Below are 25,760 nucleotides of genomic sequence, written 5' to 3' on the forward strand. Positions count from 1 at the left end.
CCGAATCACCTACCTTACGGGCTTACATACTACATAAAAGAAGGTGAAACCTAACCACCCTCAGCCCCTACATATTCGTACTCGCGACAAGGGACTGCTACTACCGTGCTTGGCCCCCACCTACTTGATCTGTATTCGGCTCCGTTTGTCATACACACCGCCATCGTCTTCATGCGCTAGACAAATCCCCAAGTCTTGTCCTCTGACGGCGCTGTGAGCATTGATAAGGATACATAAATTGGTAGCTCACCTCCATTGTCCCTGATCATTGATGCGCTGACCAAGGTGCTCTGGTGCTGGACTGCTGGTAACTCAGTCTCTCAGAGCCCCGTCTCTCACTTCCTGTTGTTGCACACGACCTGTCTCGTCGTTTTCAGATCGGATCGTCGCCAAGATACTTCACCTTCAACTCCAAGCCATGGCTCAAGAGGACACTGTTAAGCCACAGCCACCGCCAGCAAAAAAGCCCGAAGAAGATCGTGCTGAGAAACCCAAAGACAATGCTAAGAAACCCGAAGAACCTCGTGCTGAGAAACCCGAAGACAACGCTAAGAAATCCGAAAAAGACCATGCTGGAAACCCCGAAGAAGATAATTCGAAAAAACGCGAGGAAGGCAACGCCAAGCAACCCGAAAAAGACAGTGCTGAGAAACCAGAAGGAAACCTAAAGTATCTAGACCTTAGTGATGAGGCTGCTGCCGAAATGCTCCAGAAGACGGGCGTTGTGGAGCCTGTGGTCTGGCCCGAGCCTGAGGAAACTGAGGAAGAAAAGTGGCATGCTCAACGTCGGAAGGTTCCGCTCAAAGTCGATGTGGAATGGCTTGATTTTGAGCACTTCAAAAACCGCTACTCGGAGAAGGAGGGTCTAGCAATCATCGAAGTCCTTTGTGGCCACTCTAAAATCTTGCAGGAGATCTTCCATGAGACCACGAGACGGTCGCGTGGCATTAAGAAGGACGTTCGGGTCGCAAGACCTGTACCCAACTTGAAGCCAGCCGTAGACGGGAACTCGGACTCGTATCGATACTGGATCCAGCGCGTGCGGATCCAGTCGCCGCAGCTCATTCTCTTGCTTTCGCGTCTGACCGGGCATCGCAATTCATGGTCAACGGACCAGCCACGAACATTCTTTTCGCCCTTTCGCGCCTTTTACTACTACTTACCAGAGCTGACGAAGTGTCTCGACATCCTCAGAAAAAGGTTCGGTCATGTCGATGGCCCCGACGACTCTACTCTTCCGAACTCAGCAACCACCGTTACCACCCTGACGCAAGCGGGGAGCAAGCCGGAGCAGGCGGCGTCTGTTGATACCGCGGACCGTGGTAGCCCCCTGGGCGACGAGGACGACGATGCTGTGGAGTGGGACAATCCAGATTTTCGGCCCCTACACCCCAATATGGCTCTTTCGGATGAACTCGCCTCTGCTGTCACTTTGGCTCACCTTGAAACATTCGTTAACTTCATCGAGGACCACATCGCGTCTGATTGGCGGCGTGCTGCTGGTACCAGTCAACGCAAGTTCCGCTTTCCTGAGCTCTTGATGGCATTTCAGCCTGGAGAGTTGCTTTACTCCCCCGTGTTGTCCGATTCGGTGCAGAACTCAGTCGCTGAGGCAGACTCGAACCCCAAGTTGTACCAAATTGCATGGCGGCTTTACGCTATGTCGCCAGATGAGATCAAGGATGACAAGCCGGATGACACACAAAAGGCGAAGCATGCGCTCTACCTCTATGCTTACCACATGGACTACAACGGCAACTCTTATGTTCCCGTCCGCTACTGCTTCAATATCAAGGGCTATGAGGGCGAGCGCGATATTACAAGCCTGAAAGTTTATCCACTCCGTTTCGTCAAGACTGCCGATAAGATCAAAGATACACTTCGCAAGCAGGGCACTCGATTCCGTGAATTCATCACACAAAGGCATCTCTCTTACGACGGGTGGACCCTCCCTTATGGACCAGTTGCTGAGTCTGCCAGCTCGCCGCTCCCCGTCGAACACATCGATGGCGACGTCATGATCGACTTTGTTGAAGGCTACAAGTCAGAAGCGCTAGCCACCATGGAAAAACCGACAGAAGGCCTTTTGCAGTTTGATGACAGCGAGTGGGGTGAAGGAGACGACGATCTATCCATTACGCATTGGAGGCCAGTCAAAGATGACGGGGATCAGCTCGAAAAGTTTGCCTACTTCTCAGAAAAAACGCAGCGGGCAGAATGGTACGAAACAGAAATACCAGTCGCTTCTGGAAAGTTGGCATTGCAGCTGATGTAGCGGAACAGGCTTGCTGAGCGGGATACAATGGAACAACGAAACAGCCGAAGGGCACTCAAGGCTTACAGTGATGGAAAGCGCGTAACGGAATCGGACCTGGAGGAAGACGATCTCTTGCTGCTGCCTCGCAGAGTCGTTGCATACACCTTCCGAGAACGCCGATTCGTCTTGCTCGATACCGATTCGCTCACGCCGCTCCCAAAGTCGAGCAACGTCTTCGATGATCTGAGAATCAATCCAAGACACAAGCAAATGGTCAGATCACTGGTTCAGTCGCATTTCGACAAGGAAGCTACCCAGAGACTGAGACCCAATCTTAGTCTAAGCCAGGACATTTTCCGTGGTAAAGGATCCGGACTGGTGATCCTCCTCCATGGCGTTCCCGGTGTAGGCAAGACTGCTACGGCCGAAGCCGTCGCCCAAGCTAATAACAAGCCCCTGTTCGTCATTACCTGTGGCGACCTCGGCTTTGCCCCGGCAGATGTTGAAGATTCCCTCAAGAACATTTTCCGGCTCGCCCAACTCTGGAACTGCGTTCTTCTGCTTGACGAGGCAGATATTTTTCTATCACGCCGCCAGCTGAACGATCTCAAGCGCAATGCCCTAGTCTCTGGTACGTCTCTCGTTCTGCAGTGTGTTTAACCCCGCATATCAAGGTTCTGCTAAGACAATTTCTTCCTGTTCTTTAGTATTTCTTCGGGTTCTCGAGTACTATAGTGGCGTTCTCTTCCTCACGACCAATCGGGTAGGCACCCTCGATGAGGCGTTCAAATCCCGGATTCACCTCAGCCTATACTACCCTCCGCTCGACTGGCAACAAACAATGGATATTTTTAAACTCAATATTCGGAAATTGCAGGAGAATGTGAACAAGAAGCACAAGCTGCTTGATGAGGAGCTAGGGTCCAACACACCCAAGCCGCCTAAGATTGTCATCGACGGTAAGAGCATCCTCAGCTTTGCGAACGACCATTGGAATAGAAACGAGGCCGCTCGAGAGCAAAGATGGAATGGAAGACAGATCCGGAATGCATTTCAAATTGCCTACTCGCTCGCCGAGTTTGATATGAACAATACCGTCTCGGATCAGGGGGAAAACAACACCGTAGAGAGGGGCACTCCGCGCCGCGTGGCTGGCAACGGCCGGCTAGACCGCCGTCAATTCGAAATGGTGGCCGAGGCCATCCAAAAATTCGAGGATTATCTCTACTCGGCTACAAACGGAACAGACAGTGACCGAGCCCGCAAGGAGTTTATTCGCGAAGACGACTACTATGAGGAGCAGCAATGGCCGCGAGACTCATGGGGTAATTCCATGGCCTATCGGCCACCGGCGCCAAGCCGGCAGATAACACCCTCGGATCGTCGTCAGGGTCAGGGCAATGCTTACATTTCTCCTCGCGGCTACAACCGACCCATGCCAGCAGGACGGCCCGACTTGTCCCGACCGGCTCCGGTGCCAGGAGAGGAGCAATTTGCCCCCGTAAGCAATATGAATTGGCCCAAGCTCCAAGGGGGCATGCCCCAGCAGGCTCAACAGCGGCGGCTCAATGTCCCCAGCGGTGCCCCGCCTGGGCCGGCCCAAAGGCAAGCCAAACCACCGGCGAGACCAGGGGGAACACGCCGGGTCGTCGGCCAAGTAAACACGCCTGGCGAGCAGTACATGGCGTCTCGAGGGAACAATCATAGCATGAGGCCGGCGAAGTCTCCCCGACCCGCCGCTAGCCAGCGCAACGACTCGAGATATCATTCAGGACTGAGCACCTCCACTCCGCAAGATGAAGCTGACATGGATGATGTGCCGCAAGACTGGGAAGACAAGGAGGACCAAGGCGGCGCTGCAGATGGTGGTGATGATGATGTTGCCTATCAGCACCACGGAGACGGCGATGGACTGGATGACGAGAATGATCTGTATGGACATGGTGGCGAGGAGCAGCTTGATGATGCTGACATGGATCAGTACGGTGTTGAGGGCCAGGACGAAGGGTACCTTGAATATGGGAACGACGATGATGAGTGGCGTGAGTATTAAACCGGCTTTCAGCTTTCAAGGGATGCTTGCGCTGGTTGTGCTTGCGGGATTGTCGATTTTGGAATGCGAGATGAAAGGCTCGGGGGCTGTAGGTAAACAAACCAACTTCTGATCTAGTTTGTAAGTAGAGTTACCGTTGAAAACTCTCCTGGATTATATGCGCAAGGGGACCATACTTGGAATTAGGCGTTGCTAGTCGTACGTGTAGCCTCAGTACAGCCCCGGACTCTCGAGCTCATAGCTGCAGAGATGCTAACAGAAAACTATGTGACTAAGTGCAATTAGCTTAGTAGGTTTGTGACATACCGTGACATGATCAAGAACTGAAAAGGTTACCCATGATGGTCTTGACGGTAGCTTCTACCTTGATAGGTATCAGGCTGCGTCGAGCATCCGCAGCTATGTGCAACAGTGCAAGGAATGTAGTGAAGGTGTCACAGCAGAGGACTAGAAGATAGGAACAATGATGGGTTAATGTTTGTACTTGAGCACCCGACATCAAACAGGTGGAAGTACGGTATCTCATCATCAGTGATCAAAAACGTAGGTTTCTCAATCATAATCATCAGACGCGTAGTCGTCATCATGATACATGCTCTGCCCTGCCATCTTATTTTTCTCCAGGAGTTGCAGCCTCCGTGCCACCAACATCTGCTCCGAGCCAGAAACCAGGCTGCGCTCGGCTTCTCCTACAGCCTGGCTCATGTTTGCCGGTTTCACAAGCAGGCGCTTCTCGGCAGGCAAGCCCATCATATCATGCACATAGCGAACTCTGTGGGGACCCGTCAGCAGCAACTTGAAGCAGGGCTTCAGCTTGGTGTCGGTCACGATATCCCTGAACATTCGGGCAACAAAGGCTAGCTCGCCCCGCCACTCCTCCGTCTCGTAGTGCGCGATACCGTCGACGACGCAGTAGATGGGCAGATCTAGTGCCAGCTCGGATTGCATTTCCTGCAATATCTTATAGAAGGCGTCGCACAGATACTCGATCCGCTGCTCCTTGAGCCCGTCGCGATAGGTACGGTCGTCGATAAAGTCTAGACGCAGTAAATGGCGACGGTGTGCCTGCGTGGCCAGGTGACAGAGAAGACGGCGCATCAGACCCCGGGGCCCGCCAGCACCTAGCTCAAGCTCGTCGTTCTCGAACGCATGCAACCCACAGAAATGATAGAGTCGGAAACTTTCCGGTTGGCTGCTTCCCAGCTGCGAAAGGAGAGAGGCACAGAGGATCGAACTGGCCGAGACGCGCTCGACGTGGCCCGCGAAGTGTGATGTTGCGCTGGTTCCGTCGATGAGAACGACGTCCGAGCGGTTGGGAACAAGCCAGGTGCGAAACCCGGAGGACTGGACCACTGACATAACCTCGGCCTCAGCCACCCGATGAATGCTGCTGCGGAGGCCAAAGATTCTTTCAATGTCCGTTGTCGATTGCCCAATGTGATCGTCTGCACCGATGGCGATGAGGAACTGGGGTACTGTCATCAAACCCTGGAGCGGAGTAAGGGCGCGTTCTCTCTCATCTAAATGGATCTGAAGCAGCTGTAATTTCCTATTTTGTGCTTGGAATTTGTCAGCGCATGCATAAGGACTCTTCTCGGTGTCTCAGGGGTTTGGCTGTGTAGCACGGTGTAGCACGTTGTAGGCAGGTTTGCATAAGGTACCTTCCAATTCCAGAGTGTTGGCAACAACGACGTCCTTAAGCATGAGTTCTAGAGCGTGCTTGGCCTTGTTTGACTCGATCAACATTTGCTGACATCGTAGTACTTCCACTTCTCTTCTGCGCTCTGCTTCGATCTTCGTGAGCAACTCCTCCTGTCGGGCAGCGGCCTGCATTTCAGCTTGTGCTGCTTGTTTTCTCACGTCGTCTCCGACCTCTTTCAGAAGGGCATTATTACTGAATCCTTGGGTTGAGAGAGTACCCATCTGAGTCAATAGAGTGCTCGTGTCCCCTTTGATTTCTCTCACCAGTTTTTGTGTCTCAACAACCGCGTCGTCCAAAAGATCCTGGACCAAGGTTTTGAGCTCGTTGGCATCCTTTCGTAATCCCTCCAATATGCTATCGATAGCGCTTTCGTTGAAACGCCTCGCCGAAAAGTAGTGGATTTTCGATGCTGAGTTCAAGAGGTTGGTATATTCATTCATGAAGCCTAGACAAGGTAAATAGGGAGTCAACGTACCTTGACGTTCCGGCAATAAGGAGCCTATGAGATTCGAAACCGTCTTGAGGATCGTTAGATTAAGCTTCTCGCCGCATCTCTTGAGTTCTTGGTCCTCTGGGAAGCGCCTAAGCTTCACTGCTGCCGATGCCACCATCATTGGGATCTCTTGAAAGGCTTCGAAGATCTTGAGCCGATTCTGACTCGCCGTTTTGGCAAGCTACAATGGAGTCATTATCGAGTTCATTCGAGCCGTTCCATGATAGAATAGCTGCGGCCTACCATCAATACAAGCGAAATACCAGCGGCTAAGACACCGATGCCATAGTCTTCCGGCATCAGTTGGAGAATGGGGTCAACTTGATCTGCGACGTCGCCGGCTTTTCGGAAAAGCCAGCGGAGACTCAGACGGCCTCGCCAGGTTTTTTCCTTTTCCTCGTACTGGTCTTGTGCTTCAGCCATGCACTTAAAGACGTCTTCCCAGGTGCACCTGTCAACGTCGAGATCAAGCTTTGGCACGATTCCGAGTTTGTTGTATTCTATGAGGGCAGTCCTCAGTGCGTCGGACTCAGCGGATCTTGGGTGTGGCTTGTTGCTATCCACAACCTGGGCTGATATTGGAAGGGTCTGACCCCAGACCGGGAGATTTGGACGGAGCTCTGCCCGCATTGGCGCGTAGGGGGGTTGCGGCTGCCTTCCAAAAGCCTTGTCGATCTTGGTTCCTGCTACGTTTTCCACCCACATGCGAATGTTCGGCATTTCAGGATGTTTGGCACCAGAGCGACTCATTTTTGTGGTAGTTCTGGACCTTTTTTATGTTTTCACGAAAGGAAGCAGTCTAGCATGTCGTTGAGATGATGACGAGATCAGGCAGAGGCCAAAGAGAGGGAAGAATGCCCCGTGACGACCATCTTGACTTGGGCCTTCCCCTCAAAGCTGAATATGAAGCCGCGTTACACCGCATCAATATAATGCACTGTGATTGTTCGGAGCATCTGATGATTGGAAGATGCTGCTTTGGTGACTACCTTGAAGTAGAGTAGAGCTGAGCTCTGCAGCTGTCTGCAAGCTGGAGCAATGCACCATCAGACCGGGATGCGACCATAGACAGCAACTCGCCATGTAAAAAACCAATCCCATTGCATTCTGCTCTTGCTGATCTACCACACGATTCAAGCCTTGGGTTCTTCTTTCGCATTCTGCATGTCTGCCTAGTACTCATACTATCGATCTGCCTTATGCCGCATGCGCATATGTACCGCCGACCACTGTTGGCTACATGTAGGCGTTCTCTTCTCGCTCCTTATCTCTAACACATCTTCCCAATTCCGAGTTATTGAACTAAAAAGAGCCTGCCTCTGTCTCCTGAAGTTTCTCAAGTTCTTACTTCTTAGTCTCGCCATCGTTTCGCGACTCATAACTCATCGCGAGTCCTCCACATCTGAATTCCAAGACCACTGCAGGCAAGAATGAGCGGAAATATGGTGGTTGAATGTGTGGTGTGTTGAGCAAAAATCTCAAACAATTTGGGGTCCGCTAACTGTTCAGGATGCGGTTAACAATCCGATGTCAGGGCTCGAGAGAGTTGAGACGAAAGCGGCAGACGTATCGACCATTGTTGAGCTTGGACAAACTTCTCCCTGTGTTAATAACGCATCCACTGTCGGCGTGGAACACGTTGAAGGTGACTTGGTACGATTTGATATTCCTGAGGATGTGAAGGCACAGGAGACGAAGGTTGAAACCGCCGTCGCCGACACCGAAGCGCACCAGGATGGCATCACAAAGCCGCACTTTGAAAAGCGCCCCAATCAAACCTCCGAGAAGGAAGATGAAGACCTGCACAATGAATCGGAAGTAAATAGGAAATCCAAAGCAAGGATGCTTGTCTCTTCTCCAAGAATGGTCAATTTTGAGGGCTTCAAGAATCGCTTCTCCGAAGACGAGGGTATCCACGTACTGGATGTGCTCTATGCGGACAGCAACCTCATGGGTGAAGTTCGGCGGGAGCGAGAAATCCGCCGGATTTGCCAGAATGACCCGGTCTTCAAGCGAGGAACACGGGCTGCAAGAACCCAGGTCTCAGCAGTTCCAAAGGCCTCCATCCAGCCCAAGGAAGGCTCTTGGATTCAGCTGGTGCGCATCCGGTCGCAGCCCGTGCTAACGCATCTTGCCAATGTTATGGGTGAGGCATGGGGAAAGTCCTCACCGATAGTGTTCAAAAGACCTTTCAAAGTGTTGATCTACTTCCATGACAAGATGAAGGAGCGTCTGGCCGGGTTGGAATCCGAATGGGGGAACCAGGAGCGCCGTAGGAGCGCTGGGAATGAGATTGATTCTAGCAAGAGCCTTGAACACGAGGCAACCGAGAACGGAAATGATGCTCAGGGTAGCGATGATGAGAACGACGACGACGACCACCCTGAGGACGAGGACGAGGACACGGACGAGGAGTTCATATCTAGCAGCGTCACGGCGCTCAGAGACATGCAATGTTACGTCAACTTCGTCAATGACCATATCCTACCCTTATCCAATATGTTTGCCGGCACAACGCGGCGAATGGTTCGCTTTGACGATCTCTGGTTGCTGTTCAAACCAGGGGAGCTGGTCTGGGCGTCGGAGGCTGCTGTATCCGGTAAACCTGGGACGAGTAAGTCAAACCCGACCCTTGTTGCCCTGCTCGGTAGTCACCTAAATCGATCACCCAAAGCGCTGACAGTTTATCATTACCGTAGGAGCTACCCGCATGTACCAACGTCTGTGGAGGGTCTACACGCTCAGGACGCCCGGAACGCCTACTGAGTATTCAAAACTAGGGCCCACGTCTAATGAGTCACAACCCAACAATCTTCGCTTCTCGAATGACAATGAGGAGGTCGAAAATGACGAAGAGCCTGTGTCTGCGGATACGTACAAGGGCGCTTCCAGGGTATGGGCGTACTACATTGACCACGACGGCGTCTCATACGGGCCTGTTAAGCATCAGTTTATGATCCGCCCTTATCGTGGTGAGCGGGAAATCACCAGCTTACCGTGCTATCCGATCCGATATGTCGACGATTGGGAGAGCCACCTGGACCAACTCAAAGAGCAGGGTCACAAGTTTGAGCAATGTATCAAAGTTGATAAGTACCTGACTTATGTTGGCTGGACCCTCGTTTCAGACCCGAAAGGGAATTCAATGAGAGACACGTACGACAGAGACAGCGACAGCGACAGCGACAGCTCCAGAAAGCAGAAAGAGCTCAGTCCAGAGTATATAGACAGCCACGTCATCGTTGATCTTTCTGAAGCTTTCCACGACGTGCCAAGGTGGACGCCTAATTTCCATTCCACGCGAGCCTACTCAGAGGGGCTTGTTGATTCGGAGCGGTTAATTCAGGAGGACCAATTCCCCATTATCACCTGGTCTGATGAGAAGAGATCAAAAATCATCGCCAGCTCGTGCGACGAGGCCGTGGTGATAGGGGACCTCGGTGTCACCATGCGGCAGCGGCAAGACTGGCTTGAAAGGGACCAGTTTGGACGCTTCCTGAAAGGCAGTGGGCAGCTAGGGCTGGCCACTAGCATAGACAAGCAAGCGGCCACAGATATTGTACTCCAAGACGAGGACTATGCCCTCCTCCCGCGACGCCTGTTTGCCTACGTGCTCAAGGAGCGCAAGTTTGTGCGCGTCGACCTGCAGCATCTGAATCCCATCAAGACGCAGGATAGAATCTTTGATAATCTCAAGATTGACAAAGAATACAAGGATATGGTGAGAGGGCTGGTCTCATCGCATTTCGAAAAGAAAAAATTTGAACGGCAATATTCAGTCGCTACCAGCAGAGTCACCGCAAGCCAGGATATCATTCAGGGAAAGGGGAATGGCCTGGTGATTCTCCTCCACGGCGTGCCCGGCGTCGGCAAGACAGCCACTGCAGAGGCAGTAGCTCTCGAATACCGCAAGCCACTCTTCGCAATCACATGCGGTGACCTGGGCCTTACACCGAAGGAGGTAGAAGAAAGTCTGACTGAGATATTTCGGCTGGCGCACATGTGGGACTGCGTTCTATTGTTTGATGAGGCGGACGTCTTCCTCGCGCAGCGATCGCGTTACGACCTCAAAAGAAACGCTTTGGTGTCTGGTATGTACCAAGCCAATTCGTGATTCCCTTTGGTTTACCACTCTTCTCCCTACTAGCTAACCATCTTGCGCAACAGTCTTCCTTCGCATCCTCGAGTACTACAGTGGAGTTCTATTCCTCACGACCAACCGTGTCGGTTCCCTCGATGAGGCCTTCAAGTCAAGAATTCACCTGAGTCTGTACTACCCGCCGCTGAATTCAAAGCAATTCAAGCGCATCTTCGAGATGAACATTAGCAAGCTCAGGGAGATCGAACTTGAACGGAGCGTAATCGCCGGGGACCCAATGCTCGATATTCGTGACGCTGCCATTAAGAAATTTGCCGAAGAACATTGCGACAGAACGGAGCAGGTTGGTGGCAATGGACGATGGAACGGCCGGCAGATACGCAACGCTTTCCAGATCGCCGCGTCGTTGGCACGCTATAATGCGCTCCTCAATGTTGATAAGACAGGACTGGGGCAGCCGGTATTGGATAAAGAGCACTTCGAGAAAGTGGAGCGTGCGACCAGAACCTTCAATGACTATATGGAGAAAACAAGGGGCTTCAGCGACGCCGACCTCGCTTTCATCAACGCAGAGCGCCTTGACGTGTACCGACAGAAGAAGCCCATTGACCCGACAGCGGGACTCGCGGAGGCAGGTCCTTCCGGGTACAGCTCGAGCCAACAGCAGCAACATCTGTACGGGCCTCCTGAGACAGGACAGCAGCACTATTACGCTCACCAAAATCCGGCCACTGGTGTCCAATTTCCAGCGCTACAGCCAGGGCCAATCACTTACGGTCCGAGCCAGGCTGGTGAGGCCCATGGAGAAGTTGGAAGTGCATATGGGGCGCCAGCGCTTCACCACCATCCAAACCTCCGCAGCGGCAAAGCTGATAGCATCCAGCAAGCTTACAACTACCCCCAAGGAAGCGCTAGTCAAGCGGGCCGGATGGCGGATCCATTCTTCACGAATATCAACAACCCACCTTCGTCGGGACCCCCTCATGGATATCACTATCGTGATATGCCGTATGGGGGAGGAGGTGCGGCGTCGCAGCCGCCAGCGTACGGGGGATACGCGCAGAAGCCAGGACAGCAGAGGTCGGTTCAGGATGATGATGACTCTGATTGAGCTCCGGGTCCTTCTCTTGCTTTCTTGTGCTTCATTTTTTTTTCTGGTTGTACTCCATCAGTTTTCCCTTTCCCTTTTCATTTTTCTTCGTTTTTATTTTTTGTGTTGTTGATTTTGAGTAGTACTAGTAATAGTACTCAGAGCACAGAGAGTGCCCCTCTTCTCCACGCCTGCCATCTGTTTGCCCACGTCTTCGGCTGTGTTAGATTCGTAGCTAAGTACATAATGGTGACACAAGCTGGACATGGTGGCCGTTACAGCGTTGACAAGGAAGAAACGAGCCTTCCGCGAAAGTACGGATGCCTATACGGTATGCCGGTATGGACAATTGGGGAGAGATGGATGTTCTGAGTCAGGCCGCCTCTAATTCGTTGTCTCTCGATTTCAGCGAGTGAGAGACCTGACTTTGGCCCGAAGACTGGAATGAGAACTCATTGCTCATCTCAATATCAGCTGAGGTGCTTGTTTCAGGAGCCCATTGCAACACTTCGTATAGCAAATCGAAGCTTTATCTAATGCAAGAAAATAAAGATGAGTGTTGTCCTGCAAATAAATCGTCATCTCGGATGGGGCAGAGAAAGGCAGCGGCACAAGAAGTCGAACAGCGTAATGGTCCTAGTGGATTGATAAGGGGAGAAAAGGAGGAAGAGGAAGGCCAAGCCGTGCATGTTTACTGTAGCTCCGTACTCCTTACTCCAAAAGAGCCAGAAAAGGGGCAGGTGGGGCAGTCGAGGCCGGGCAGGTCTCTGGGCCGCGTCGTGCGCGTATACGAATAAACTGGGCGCACGTGCCATATCTTGAATTTACCTATTAATTACGGGTTCCCTTACAGTAATTACGAAGTAAGGCACCAAGCTCTGCAAGGCAAAGGCGCATGGCAGTACTCCGTACAGTACCTCTGTAAACTAGGTGACATGATCAAAATGAAGCACCCAGTACCAAAACTCATTGTAAATGTTAGCTTAGGAATCTGAAAAGATATACCGAAATCAAATACCAAGAATGTGGGTAATCGATGGTACTATATCCGTATTATCCAACTATTCGTTGGAAAGTCTCCGATCCGTCGGTCCCGGAAGGTGCACCCGAATGGTTACTTACAAATCAAAGACAGAGAATGACGTTCCTTCAAAGTCCACACGCCAATTTCATCGACAATCATGAATCAACTTCACATTGTGTTCCTCCAACGCATACTTGTACGAGTACTGTGACCATGATGTAACAATTTCATTATCTGCATCCATCGCCTTTCTTTTCCACTTTTTCACTCAATCACGCGGCTGCGCAATTACAGCTGCGTTTCTCATCTCACCGTGCAGCCGGAACATCCGGAAAGCGTTGAACATTCGCAAGGATGACCGACATCGACAGACGCCGGCACGGCGACAACGGAAGCTCTACGGCCTCAACTGCCGTGGCCGAAGATACACCCCTGCTCCGGTCTGAGACCGCCAGTTCCGTAACAGCCCGGGATGCGTCGCCCGATGCAAATGCGCCGTTACTTCCCGCAGACAGCCCAGACGCAACGAAGCAGCCGCTGGGCTGGAAGAGGGCGACATGCATCGTTCTGAGCATGTGGGCGCTCATCTTCCTACAGGGTAAGTCTCTATGAAAGAAGTCACCTAACCATAAGGAAGAAAATTTGGCTCATGTCATGTTTTCATACAGCCAGCAACATGAGCGGCATCACGACGACCCAGTCGACCATCGCCGCCGACCTGGACGCCTACGAGTCCGCCATGTGGTTCACCAGCGCCTACATGATCAGCGTTTCCTCGGTAGCGCCCCTGGCCGGCCGTCTTGCCATGATCTTTTCGCCCGCCACCATGATCCTCTGGTCGGCCGGCTGCTTCTCGGTGGGCGCCCTTGTCACGGCGCTCGCGCCCAACGCTGTGGTCTTCATCCTCGGCAGGGTGCTTCTGGGTGTCGGCAGCGGAGGAATCATGACGCTGTGCATGATTCTGATCATCGAGCTCACCTCTAAGAAGCGACGGGGTCTGTGGATCGGCCTGACTAATGCTGTGCGTTTGTCTGATTTCTTCTGGGAGCGTTTGGCTGGTAGCTAACGCACTTAGGGCTTCACGATTGGCGTGTCGGTGGGTGCTGTGGTGTTTGGCGCATTGCTGCCCGTGATTGGATGGGTATGTGGCCCCTTTGCCACAGTTTGTATGTCTTCTGACCCTGTACACACAGAGACTCCTTTTCGGGGCTCAAGCCCCTATGGCTGCTCTTGCCGGCCTCGGAGTCAGCCTTAGTATTAACCCGGCTATGGCCACCAGGGAGAACTCCAAGAATCGAAGCGTCTGGCAGAAGCTCGCAGGCGTGGATTACGCAGGCGCCACGACCCTCGTACGTTCGAGGGTACCTCGACATATCGAGATTAGGAACTAACATATCCCAGACCATAACCATCGTCCTCTTCCTCTACGGACTCTCGGGTACCATCCAGCTTCTACCCATCGCACTATCGTTCCTTACCCTAGCCATGTTCCTCACCGCCGAGTCGTTCGCCCGGGACCCCATCATTCCCATTCCCGTGCTCCGATCCCGCGGCGTGCTGCTTTCCTGTCTCTCGCAACTCGGCTTCATGGCGTCCCGGTGGACAGTACTCTTTTACGCTCCCATCTTTGTGCTCGCCGTGCGCGGCCTCCCGCCCGCCGTCGCCGGCGCCATTCTGCTCCCCACCAACCTTGGCTTTGGGCTGGGCAGTGTGGTCGTAGGAGCCCTCCACATCCGTCGCGCGGGGTCTTTTTGGCTCCCCGCCTGGGTGTCGCTGCTCCTTTTCAGTACCACACTCTTCACGCTTGCCTTTGTAAGCAACGCAGCGGCGCCGCCCGCCCTGTACATCGCCATCGTCTTCCTCAACGGCCTGTGCACCGGCGCTGCGCTCAACTACACCCTCTCGCACCTGCTGCACGTGTCGAGCCCGGACACGCACTACATTGTCACCTCCCTGCTGTCCACCTTCCGCGGCTTTGCCGGCAGCTTCGGCACCGCCATTGGCGGGGGCATCTTTTCGCGCACGCTGCGGGATGCCCTCACCGAGGGGTTCAAACGGCTTGATGGCGGCGGCGACGGCGGCTTGGACAGGGCTCGCCAGAAGCTGATTACCGTCCTGATCGGCAGCCCCGCCGCGGTCTATCAGGACGGGGTTCTGAACGCGGCCGAGAGGCTGGTCGCGGTGCAGGGGTATGAGCGCGCGCTCGAGGTGCTGTACAAGTCTGCGGCTGCGGCGTGTGTGTTGGTGGTGGCCTTGCAGGTGTGCACGGGGTGGACGGCGCCTCCAGGTGAACGCGAGGATGACGAGGGCGAGATTGAGGAGGCCGTTGCGGAGCATGACGGTACGATGGAGGCGTAGAGGGTCAGTGTTTGTTTGATTGAATGAAACACTACTATGTAAGAGATGGGCGCGTTATAGAAAGGAAATAGAGAGGTGGGTAGGAAATCACTGTATATTACCAAGTGTACTGTACATACATATGGTGCTCTATTAGCATCTTGGTTACGTCGAGCCCGCCTTGACCATTCAGGCGCTTCCTGAATACTTGTTTACTATGGCCTTGGTGTAACAACGAGGTTGTCCTTGACTACCCCCAAGTCATATGTGTGCCGGCCGGCAGGGAGTTCAAGGTACATATCTTGTCATAGATTACGAGAAGGCCTACTATCTACCCACCGCTGGCGAAAGAGTATCATCGATCCATACCTATATCCAAGCCTAGCAGCCAACCAATGCGCGAACTCAGAACGCGAATCGCGGTTCATACATTGAACTCGAGCAGGTATTAATTGTCTCTGTATTTTCCAATGACGGCTAGCTTTGTAAAATAGAGGTATCTAATACGTTCCCTTGTCCAAGTCCCTGCCCCTGAGCGTTTGGCCCTCCGCCTATCACTTCAGGTTTCTCACCAGTCCTACCGCTACCATCATCGCCATTGTAGCCATCACTATGACTAATAGCACGATCCGCTCCCATCTCAACATCTCGTTCCCCTGCACCAGCAGCGCCTTGATCATCACTCCTACTCCTAGCACTAGGAATAGGAGAGGTATGAACCTCAACCGTGTGTTGAAAATCAACAAGCTCCCTCGCCCCGCGCACAAGCCCGAGAAAAAGAGGGTACACCCCGGCGACCGCCATGAGGAGCACAACCAGCACAAACGAGAGACGGACCCCGTCTTGTTGCTGCTGTCGTTGTCCAGCAAGGGTGATCCCCCATGCAACAAATGGCCACACGCCCGGCGCCGACCCGCCCATGGTCAGCCAGGCGGCGGCCCGCTTGGTCCTCGCTCCTTGGCCGCGCAGGCCCAGGGAAAAGATCAGAGGCCATATGGGGCCCTCGAAAAAGAAGAAGAGGATTATTGGGATTGCGGGCAGATTCGGGTTTATGCCTGTGTTATTGTTACGAGGGGAGAGCAGGACGGTCGTTAGTGCGGCCAAGGTCGAGAGGGCAATGGAGATGGCCAGAATCCCCCGTGAAGTGGGTAGTAGGCTGTTCAACAATGCTTGAGTCGGACGGGATGATGGTTGTGGCTTCTGGGAAGAGGATCGGGAAGAAGAGGAGAGGTAGCATAGCAGCGCGGCGAGGAAGCGGGAGGCGCAGAAGGCCGTGTGCGCTATTAGCAGGTAGGATGGGATGGAAATTGTTAAGCCTTCAGACGAGGACGAGGATGCGGCCGATGCAGATGGCGGCAAGAAGGAGGCAATCAGGTCATGGAAAAAGAGTGACGTGTTTTCCTGCGCGGCGACGTACGTCCACTGGGCGAGCACAGCGAGCGCGATGGCCCACGTCCGCAGCGTAATCCTGCCGCCGAGCGGTTTCTGTCGCAGGTCGACGGGCAGGTGGGAGGCAAGCTCGGCCAGCTCGTCGTCCGACAGCTCGGGAAGGGGCATATAGTAGAACAAGAGCGCCAGAAGAACGGAGAGAAGCGTCACGGCCAAGTAGGTCCACTGCACGTCGATCAGGGTGGCGGCTTCCCCTCGACGGGCAGCGAGGTTTCGCGCGAAAAAGACATTGTTGGCCAGGAGCCCGCTTAGCACGCTGCTGGCGGCTTGGACGCCCTGCGCGAGGAGGAGCCGTGCGTCGGCGTACTCAGGAGGTCCGCACAGGGCGATAAATGGGTTGGCGGCGGTTTCTAGCACGGCGAGGCCGAACCCCACCACAAAGCTGCTGACCATGAAGCCGCCATATGCAGCCAGGACGGCGCTCGGCCAAAACATGATTGTGCCCGTGCCGTAGATCAGCAGGCCGGCGATGAAAGTTGCCTTGAAGCCACCTACCGACTCGGGCCGGCCTCGGCCTCTCGTTTTGCAGCGGTGATGCTCGTCGTGCCGAAGCAGCCATTCGCCCACCAGAAGAGGACCGAAGAAGTACCCTCCCCCAAAGTAGATGCTGGTAAGACCCAAGGTCTGGGCGGTGGTCATGTTAGCAACGTCGGCGACAACATTGTTGAGAGTGTTGAGAAGACCGTATGAGAAGCCCCAGATGAAGAACAGAATGCTGACGATGGTGCAATACTGGAAGGACTCGGATGCCGTGGTTTTGAGCATGCTCTTTGGCCGCTTTACATTGACGAATCCAAAGTAAACTGACGTGGAGTCGTGCTGCTGGGGCAGGAGTATTGACGGATTTTGCCCCGAGCTATGAGCAATCGAGGCACGAGGCTGCGGCGCGCCGGACAGGAAGTCCCTGATGGATATCTCTTCGGACAACCTGTCTTCTGGCGGGGTGAGGCGTAACGCCGGTGGGTCCGCAAGCATTTGAGTTAGACCGGCCGAGAGAACGTGGGCAGGGGACTGGCTATCATCGGCAGCATTCGGTTTCGGCCTGCCGCTCGTGTACTGGCTACTCAGGGTGCTGCTCCTGCGTGTGCCGTCCGGGTCAATGATGATGGCGGGCAGGATCCGAATCATGAGCGGCTTCAGGGTTGGGACGCAGGCACAGATGATACCGACGTTGACTTCGACGGCCGACCACATCAACGAGAACGAGGCATTCCAGGAGAAACCGGCGCTCTGGCCAAACATGGCCATTGCGTCCGAGGTCGAGCTCATTGGGACGTACTCAATGGCCTGTTGGAGATAGTAAATCCTGACGACGTCGACTATTGTCACAAAGATACCGAGCGCGAAGGTCAAGACCATGATCGTCTTTTGCTTCAGAGGCAACCGCATGCTTGTGAGAGCGGGTATCGGAAGTGCCAGGATTGCAAGGTCTGTTGTCACATTGACAGGCGCCGAGCAAATGAACTCGGTGAGGAGCGGGATACACTTGACGGGCTTGACGCTGATGTCCCATGCGGCATTGATGGGGTCGCATTGGAAGATGTTCATGAAGGTCAGAATGGTGCCGGCCACGTTGACCACCCCCAGGACGGCCCAGGAGGCCAGGCGTAAAATCTTTTGGGTATTCTTGGCCAGACGGAGATAGAAGACCAGAATAGACGTCTTGGTCGCCATGAGCGCAGGATTCTGTGTCAAAAGTCAGCGGGCCGCAGGGAAAGAACCAGGTTTTGAACACTCACATAGAGGATGGAAAAGACATATTCGCTCGTCCTCAGCCGACCCCTATCTGCCGGGTCGATGTTCTGGTCATGCCGGCCAAGTCCTCGCTGTGCTCCCAGATCAATGGCGAGACTCAAAAATAGGGCTAGGATCCAGGCAAGAATCATGATGTAGTCGTCCCAGCCGGTGCTGCGAAGGATGCCAAACCTCGAAACCATCCGAGCCGCCACGAAAAGCGTCGCTAGCGCCAGGGTGGCGGTCGTAACAGCAAAGACTGCTGGCCCGCGGTCCGGGAAATGGGCGTCCTGAGCCCCGGAAAACGACATGATGGGCTTGAGCGGATTTTGGTGCTCTGGCTCGCGAATGTTGAATATTGCGCCATGTTCCGGTTCGTTCAGGTACGGGAACGGTAGCAGCGTGGTGGACAGCTTAGGTCTCTACTGCTTGTCGGTCGGTACTTGTACAGTAGGGCCATCTCGATTTCGGGTTTATCTTCTTCACGCCGTTTTGCGAAGGCGCCAACTTTGATCTGAAGAGCCAATTTGGTTTGTAAGGCTGAAAATCCGCTAGGCCGTGCTGGTCGCTGGCCGTCTGATGTCAGTACTTGCAGGTCCCGGACAGGTTTGCTGTCAGACGAAACCAGGACATGCCATCTCAAAATCTCATGAGTCAGGAGGTGGTGCCCTCGACGCAGGGCCGTGTGGGTCTAATAGCCAGTTCGAACTTCGAAGGCCCTTCTCAAGGAAGTCACGCAGATATGTAGCGTGTATATGTAAACGAGGCAAGTGCAGTCGGTGTAAGCTCCGAGAGAGCTCAGCCACGACGAGGGCAAGCGCTCTGCAGAATTGGATGGAGGGCAGGCGATGAGAAGGAATGTATCCATATGCAGCACTTCTCTGAAATGCAATTGTAGGGTTATATCTGCATCCATGGGTCCGAAAATCTTTAATGAAGGAGACATGAGTGACGTAACGTTAAAGCCGGTGGAGCAGCAGGGTTGCCCTTGTGCTCACCGCCTTTCAAGATGTTTCTGGTGAACACCTACTCACCGTACTGTATGGTAACCATCTTTCGAGGTCTATGATGATCTCGCCGGTTTCTTGTCGGCCGATCATGGCAGTGCGCACATGTGCAGTAAGCTCCCTGCGTCCCGTGCTTGTTGTTCTTCCAGTGTATGTATGTATACGGTATATTTATGGTTTGCGCCCGAGCCGATGGTACTCTTAATCCTGCATAGAATGTACTCGCCCTCTACCGTAATTCCGGGGAGTATGGTGGAGTCGGGAACTGTCAGAATCTTTATAGAGAGGGGTTCATCCGCGGGGTTGAATAGGGGAAGGGGGCAAATTCAGCAATCTGGGTTGTGTCCAGACCGGAATCCGGAGACGTCGTGACTGGTCCTTGAGAAGGAGGCCGGAGTGTCCCCGAACCAGCGCGGGAGACGACAAACAACTAACAGCCGCCCACGGGTTAATTATTTATTTCCCTAAAGAGCTTGCCAGAAACCACCAACGCCAGGCTTCCACTCGTTAACCCCTCCTTTTCACCGCCCAATGTTTGTGTACGGGTATCATGTAAATACATCAACAAGCCGTGCTCGGCTGACAAAGTCACCGAGAGCTGTTGTCGTCGGCATTTAGAAATAGCTTGTGTATACCAATCGGAGCTTGCTCACTATCCCGTACTGGGCGCCCCGGAAAGAAAGAAATCCAGCTCGTTCCCAGCACCCAGTATCGACTCGTTCTCGGCCAGCTGCTCCAGCAGGCTGAGGAAAGGGTCTTTCTCTTCCGTCCCAGTTGTGCTTACACTCTCATTTGGACTCCTATTGTTCGGACTCGCCGCAAGACCAGCCGCTCTATTATTCCCGCTTTCATCGTGCCAGGGCGCTGGGCTGGAGAACGCATTTGTTGGGATTCCTCCAAACATAGGGTCAAAGCCCTGCGATGTCCCACTAGGGCCGGGCGTCGAGCCTCGCAATTGACTGAAACTGAATGACGCGTTGAATGAGCCGTTGGTTGTGCTGGAGAATCCCTGCGAGAGACTGCTCGCGTGACCGTGCGAGCCATTACCAAGGGAGAAGCCGCCAGCTGCGTCAGCTGACGACCCCCCGCTCATCGACCCAGCGGGCATGCCAACCTGCCGATCCTGCTGGTGAACTCCATGAACTCCATGCGGCGACACAAGAGAGGTAGGCGTATGGAGCACTCCTGGTGAGGGTTGGGGCGGTAATGACGCTGGCGAGAACAGCGGATGCCCAGCGGCAGATGGCGTGGGCAAAGAGGGGGCCGATGCCGTATTGATGTTGAGGGACGTAATATTCTTGGGGTCTGGCCGAGGGCGGCCCGAGGGCGCCGTGTTCTTTCTCTTCAGGGTTTGCCGGGCCGGGCCAGTATTGGTGATATTAGGCCGTGGAGCATAGAGGCCCTGAGTTGGAGATGCGTCGGCAGTAAAATCAACGACGACATCGGCAAGACTCAGATTTGCCGCATCGAAACTGAATGTTTGCCCCCCAGGACCGCCAATGTTTGAGTACCGGTCAAAGAAGTCTTCCAGGTGGAATACAGGTGAGTAGCGCATCGGGCTGTGGGCAAGACTCTTGACGAGTTCCGAGTGGGCATTGTATATGCCTTGAAGCGTTTCCCGCTGGTGCTGGATGCTTGCCCATGCATAGCGCAGCTCGCTTAACTGCTGCATCTCCCTCGACAAGAAATCGGCTGAGGCGCTGAATACGTTCATCTCGCCAGCACTTCCGATCCTGCTATAGTGAGCGCCGTGGATGTGCACCGTGCCGGCTGTACAGATGCAGTAACCGACAAAGGCGGGCCATTCAACGGATGTGGTCTGTTTCCCTAGCTCCACGAGCTCCGCGATTGCGTTTGCGTGGAGGAAGCACATGTTCGTAGCTTCAATCTGCCAGGACTGATGCTGCCCAGACCCCGCCAGTTCTGCCAGATCGATAGGAAGGAATGGGCGATAGATAAGACAGTGAATGAGGTGATAAACCAGCTTGCTGAGCACGAGTACCGTAGAATCGGGTTGGCCAAACAATGACTCTAAACTAGAGAATGCGCCTTCCGTCCCAGAGGCCCAAACGTCGAGATCTTGGCGGATCTTGGAGAGGTTCGACAGCGAGTGCCACGGAAAATGAGAATCACCCTTGACACCGCCAGCCGCCAAGTACTGATTAGTCGTACCGAGAATGCGACAAATGTCAACCAGCATCCCGCTGCTCCCTTGTGACTTTTTCCCACTGCCTTGCAGGTGCTGAAGGCTCGTGTAGCTCTGGAAAAACTCCCCTTCGATCGGTAACGAGGCTGGATTGGGAGACCAGCATGGAAGCCGCAAAAGGATGGCTCGGTCTGAAATAAGAGAAGGGCGCTTTGAGCCGCATGCCAGGAATCGGTCGAGTAGATAACAGCTCCAGAATAGTCTCCGACGTGTCTCTCGCTCGATCGGTGTAACCTGGGCATTAGGGTCCAACTCTCTGTGAAGCTCCAAGGCCATGGCCATTCCAACCGCGTTCGCTAATGAGAGAGATTAGCTTTCCAGCAACGCGGGTTGGCTTATCAGCATGCCGTACTCAACATCATGTACGCTTTCTTGCCCTTGCCGGACGCGGTGTATGCGGTGGCGAGAAGTATCAGAGCCTGTATAGCATCTATGGATGGCTCATCTGTGTCAATGTCCGATCGTGCTTGGGCGGCGTAGTCTTCGCTGAGTTTCACCGCTGCCTGGTAACCGCCCGGATGTGGTGTGTATCTGGATGGTCAGACGTGAAGTCGCTGGGATTGAGTATTTGACGCTTACCTAGCTGCTACGGCGTAGACCGAGCAGACCAAGTAGCGAGGCACTTGGTTTAGCTGGAGACGTTGTCTGAGGGTGGACTCGTCGAATATGTGGAAAGGTTTTTCGTGAAAGCGGGTGAAGTAAACATCCAGTAATGCGTCAGGGTGTACTTCGGGTGATGATGCCTCGCTGAGACCATTTGATTCAGCGTGAGTTGTAGGACAATAAGGGCAAAAAGCAGCGCATGCGGCCACTCACCTTGGCTGAGGAGGGGAAAACACCGCCGAGTCCCCTGACTCCTGACCGAGGTCGATGTTTCCAGAGAAATGCGGCTGTTTCTCACTCGGCATCGAACTCGATGCTGTCTCTGTTGACGCGGACCCGTCGGGGCCTTTAGCGGACGCAGTGTCGGAGGTCGGCCTCTCTGGCTCCGTCTTTTGCTCTTTCAACCGCGCCTCAAGCCCGTCGACTCTCTTTAATAATGCTTCCAACACATCTGTTTTCGGGCCTCTCTTTTTGGGGACGGCATCTAACAAGCTTGTCAGTAAGACGGGAAACATGGCGGAAGAAGCCGAGAGATCCGCCGATTGTCCGGCCAGTAGGGCTGAGAAGGGCGCAACCTACCATATATACACGGACACTGAAAAACCTGACATGCCTCACAGGCCGGTCGAAGGCGGTTACATTTTATCTATAGCAATCACTCGAGTATCAGTTTATGCTCTTCCTAGTGTACATGCTCTGACGGAGATCGGGCTCGCGGTCCACGTACCTTACGCTTTCGGCATGATTTGCAATTCATCGACTCACGAGGCTCGTTGCTCAGACGGCGCGTAGGAAGCCTTTCAATGCTGACCTGCGGGCGCGAGATGGGCGCTGACTGCATCCGGGGCAGCGCTGAGACTGCTCCGGGCTCGTAGGCCTGGGCCATGCTACCAACTGAGTCTCGTGGACGATTAAGGGGTGTTCTTGAAGAGCTATAGAGCTTAGAAGTCACCCGTTCCTTTTGGGCATGGCTCTTCTGGACGAATGCTTTTCCTGCCAATTTCGCCTTTGGCGGTGGTGCTGGTTTACTGCGGTGTATAGCGGTAGATGCGGTCTTGCTGCCGTAGTAAGGCCCATCTGCTCAGAGATAGTACCAAGACGTTCGGAATGGAGTAATAACAGCTAGCGGTAATGCAGGAGTCAGCCGCCAAAGGCGAGTTTCGAGAATTCCTGCGTGGATGGTTTCCGCCTTGGCTGGGTGGCGGACAGGTTGAGTGAGGCCTTGGGAACTTGAACCGGCAGGCCAGCTCTAGCCGGGCCCCGCAAGCAGCGTTGCACTACCGGGCCTTCGGTGAGACGATGATACACAGCGTGGGAGATCAGCCATGGGCCGCTTGAGGAATTGGTTAAGACAGTGTGTTAGGCAAACACGATGCCGCGGCAACACACTTCAAGGACGCGGTCAGTCAATCTCGGGCATGTTTTCGCTTTTTCGTTGCGGAGGAAGCAAAGGGAGGCCCGCGGCTTGCGGGTAAGTAGCCGGGTATGAAAGGGGTGAGTAACCAGGTGGTGCCTTGTTTGGAATGGTTGGCACTCGGTCCTGGATTTAAACCGATGACTCTCAAATTCACCCTAGACCAGGGTTGGCGAGCTAGGTCAGGCGGACATTATCCACTCTGCCTCGTTCGAGAAACAGTCAGATGTGCCGCATTGGCGTTCGCAGTACCGGATGGCCAGCTGCTTTGATCAGCACAATTGAGCTTGCTGAGGATGTGAGGCCGGACAGAAATCCGAACGACGGGGATAACAAGGCGGTTAATGAATACCTAGCTAGAGGACAGGGCTGTTATCGCTGTCTTGTACTTGGTGAGGAGAAAATTTTCGGAGCAAAGGTGAAGCATTAGCTGCTAGGAGCATCTAGGTAGTTATTGCGAATGGAAATGAACTGCATCAGGTGCGTCTGCGTCCTTCTTTGATGAGTTGTATGGATAATGCGCTGGATTCAAGTCAGTAGCCATGTGGGATTGGATGATCCGAGGTGCGGGGAGAACTCAAGATCGATGCGGAGCAGGATGGTGAGCTGAAGTGTGGGGTTTTGCGGGATTGCCTCCTTCACCTTCGCTCCTACCCCAGAAGCGGTATAACACCCGACTAGCGTTGTCTCTGACATTCTTAGTCTCTTTCTCTCCTTCTCTCCTTTTCCATGAAGCTTGCATTGTATTCAAAAAATCACGAAGATCGAGGACTCCATCTCAAACCCATCAAGGTGACCTACATACCTAGTGTACGCATGAATTCCTTGGAAGCCCGGGGTAGGCCACTCGTAATGCTTGGCAACGTTGTTGGCCCTGGCCCTTCCGGACATTTAACGAGAGAAACAAACCTACATACTAATGTTCGGAGACAGAAGAGCCGCCATGGTTCCCTAAGCGCAATGTATTTGTCCCCCAAGTTCAACTCAGTCAGTGCCTTCCATGGGATACTCACTTCTAACATATCTCATCAATCTAGAATTGTCCCTCAAGCCAAAACATTTCTAGGCACTCACCGATCAGAGTCGCGCTACATAACCGCGAACCGGAAACATGAATTCGCAACGCCTTTTGGTTGGTCATCCAAACAATATCAACAGTCCTTTTCCCGTTTGAGGCTCTCGCCCTGCGCCGTTCCCGATGTGGGGTTCAATCGACTCTGTCTGGACGTTGCAATATCCAGCCGTGACTGATTAGCGCTCCAATCACAACTCTTCAACCTTCCAACGTCTCCAGCTTTGCAACGGCCGTCAATATGTTCCAGTTTTTGCCTGACAGCGTTCAATATCGAGCCTCTTTTTCGGGGTTTTATGGGCTGTCCTGAAGCTGTCCCGGGCTCCCTGCTACATGCAAGCCAGAATTTGTGAGCTAAGCCCCGTGTTAAGTGAGTGATCTTACTAATACGGAGTAGAAGACACTCATTCATGACTTGCCATTCGCATCTTCTTACCTCGGATTCTTAGACATAGCATAGCGTTAGGTGTTCACTCATGTACGCAAGATACGGTAGGGTACTCGCTTAAGCACCGCTACCAGGATTCCTTGCTGCACCCCGCAAGTCTCGGCCCCTGAAATACTACTCCAGACTGACGATCCTTGGCGCCACACGGACCGTCGATGCCGGACTCGAATGGATATTGTGTTGGTTCAGGGCCAATCTTGACTCTTCTACTTCGGACTTTGTACGCTATGTACTGACATCACGCGACTTCATCTCTGTCGCTACGGCAGACTAATAATATACAAGAAAAGGATCAGTCGTTCACATCCAGACCCAGGTCCCGGGAGTCTGGACCCAAACGACGGTGACGACTGATAGCAGAGCGGAAAGATTTAGCTAATCACTACGTGTTGTGCCTATAGCGGCATCCAAGGAATAAGAGCTGACAGTAAGATGATACCAAGATACTCCTGCATTGTGCTAACAGTGCAACTCCATGGCTTCCAACTCGCCAACTGAGGTGGTTATATAACGAAACCAGATTTGTTGATGAACAAGACCCGCTCTCCTCCAGTGCTGCTAGCCCAGGAGGAGTTGCAAGTCTAATGGCAAACCTTGAACTCCGCTTCCCAGATATCACATTTTAGGTCTAGCAGTGTTCCCGGGCTTCCAAACCGTCCTACAGCCGTAAACACACAAGATCAGTGATGCATCTTGCATAAGTAAGGTAGGTACGGACGTCCAGATGCCGAGCGCCAAGAACACACCCGGTTGTTCTAGTGTAGATTTACAC

The 25,760-nt window shown here is 53.6% G+C and overlaps 6 protein-coding genes across 6 annotated transcripts; 3 read left to right on the top strand and 3 right to left on the bottom strand.

Annotated features, from left to right (window-relative positions):
* Position 1: 1 nt before the first annotated feature.
* Positions 2 to 4,539, top strand: N656DRAFT_778311 (uncharacterized protein). The gene is made up of 4 exons (XM_064814984.1): positions 2 to 241; positions 325 to 2,220; positions 2,284 to 2,888; positions 2,965 to 4,539. The coding sequence occupies exons 2-4, from the start codon at positions 419 to 421 to the stop codon at positions 4,308 to 4,310; spliced, it is 3,753 nt and encodes a 1,250-aa protein (XP_064671097.1). The 5' UTR covers positions 2 to 241; positions 325 to 418; the 3' UTR covers positions 4,311 to 4,539.
* On the bottom strand, positions 4,502 to 7,424 carry N656DRAFT_828597 (uncharacterized protein). The gene is made up of 4 exons (XM_064818543.1): positions 6,749 to 7,424; positions 6,488 to 6,686; positions 5,972 to 6,421; positions 4,502 to 5,869 (listed from the first exon to the last, which is right to left on the bottom strand). Exons 1-4 carry the CDS (start codon positions 7,253 to 7,255, stop codon positions 4,863 to 4,865), a joined length of 2,163 nt encoding a protein of 720 aa, XP_064671098.1. The 5' UTR covers positions 7,256 to 7,424; the 3' UTR covers positions 4,502 to 4,862.
* Positions 7,425 to 7,642: 218 nt separating this feature from the next.
* Positions 7,643 to 11,973, top strand: N656DRAFT_625556 (uncharacterized protein). Its single transcript, XM_064810347.1, has 5 exons — positions 7,643 to 7,747; positions 7,838 to 7,965; positions 8,015 to 9,119; positions 9,205 to 10,596; positions 10,673 to 11,973. The coding sequence occupies exons 2-5, from the start codon at positions 7,936 to 7,938 to the stop codon at positions 11,713 to 11,715; spliced, it is 3,570 nt and encodes a 1,189-aa protein (XP_064671099.1). The 5' UTR covers positions 7,643 to 7,747; positions 7,838 to 7,935; the 3' UTR covers positions 11,716 to 11,973.
* A 755-nt stretch (positions 11,974 to 12,728) lies between these two features.
* On the top strand, positions 12,729 to 15,277 carry N656DRAFT_828599 (MFS general substrate transporter). The gene is made up of 5 exons (XM_064818544.1): positions 12,729 to 13,316; positions 13,387 to 13,739; positions 13,794 to 13,859; positions 13,912 to 14,067; positions 14,120 to 15,277. Exons 1-5 carry the CDS (start codon positions 13,073 to 13,075, stop codon positions 15,074 to 15,076), a joined length of 1,776 nt encoding a protein of 591 aa, XP_064671100.1. The 5' UTR covers positions 12,729 to 13,072; the 3' UTR covers positions 15,077 to 15,277.
* Positions 15,278 to 15,532: 255 nt separating this feature from the next.
* Positions 15,533 to 18,549, bottom strand: N656DRAFT_767854 (uncharacterized protein; the record flags this gene model as incomplete). Its single annotated transcript, XM_064813584.1, has 2 exons — positions 15,533 to 18,190; positions 18,244 to 18,549. The coding sequence occupies 2 exons, from the start codon at positions 18,547 to 18,549 to the stop codon at positions 15,533 to 15,535; spliced, it is 2,964 nt and encodes a 987-aa protein (XP_064671101.1).
* Positions 18,550 to 19,897: 1,348 nt separating this feature from the next.
* On the bottom strand, positions 19,898 to 22,940 carry N656DRAFT_789016 (uncharacterized protein; the record flags this gene model as incomplete). Its single annotated transcript, XM_064816740.1, has 6 exons — positions 19,898 to 21,747; positions 21,804 to 21,982; positions 22,031 to 22,198; positions 22,268 to 22,538; positions 22,634 to 22,700; positions 22,782 to 22,940. 6 exons carry the CDS (start codon positions 22,938 to 22,940, stop codon positions 19,898 to 19,900), a joined length of 2,694 nt encoding a protein of 897 aa, XP_064671102.1.
* Between the last annotated feature and the right edge of the window lie 2,820 nt (positions 22,941 to 25,760).

This window comes from Canariomyces notabilis (assembly GCF_033297395.1).
Source record: "Canariomyces notabilis strain CBS 508.74 unplaced genomic scaffold N656scaffold_8, whole genome shotgun sequence".
Taxonomy (NCBI): Eukaryota; Fungi; Ascomycota; class Sordariomycetes; order Sordariales; family Chaetomiaceae; genus Canariomyces; species Canariomyces notabilis.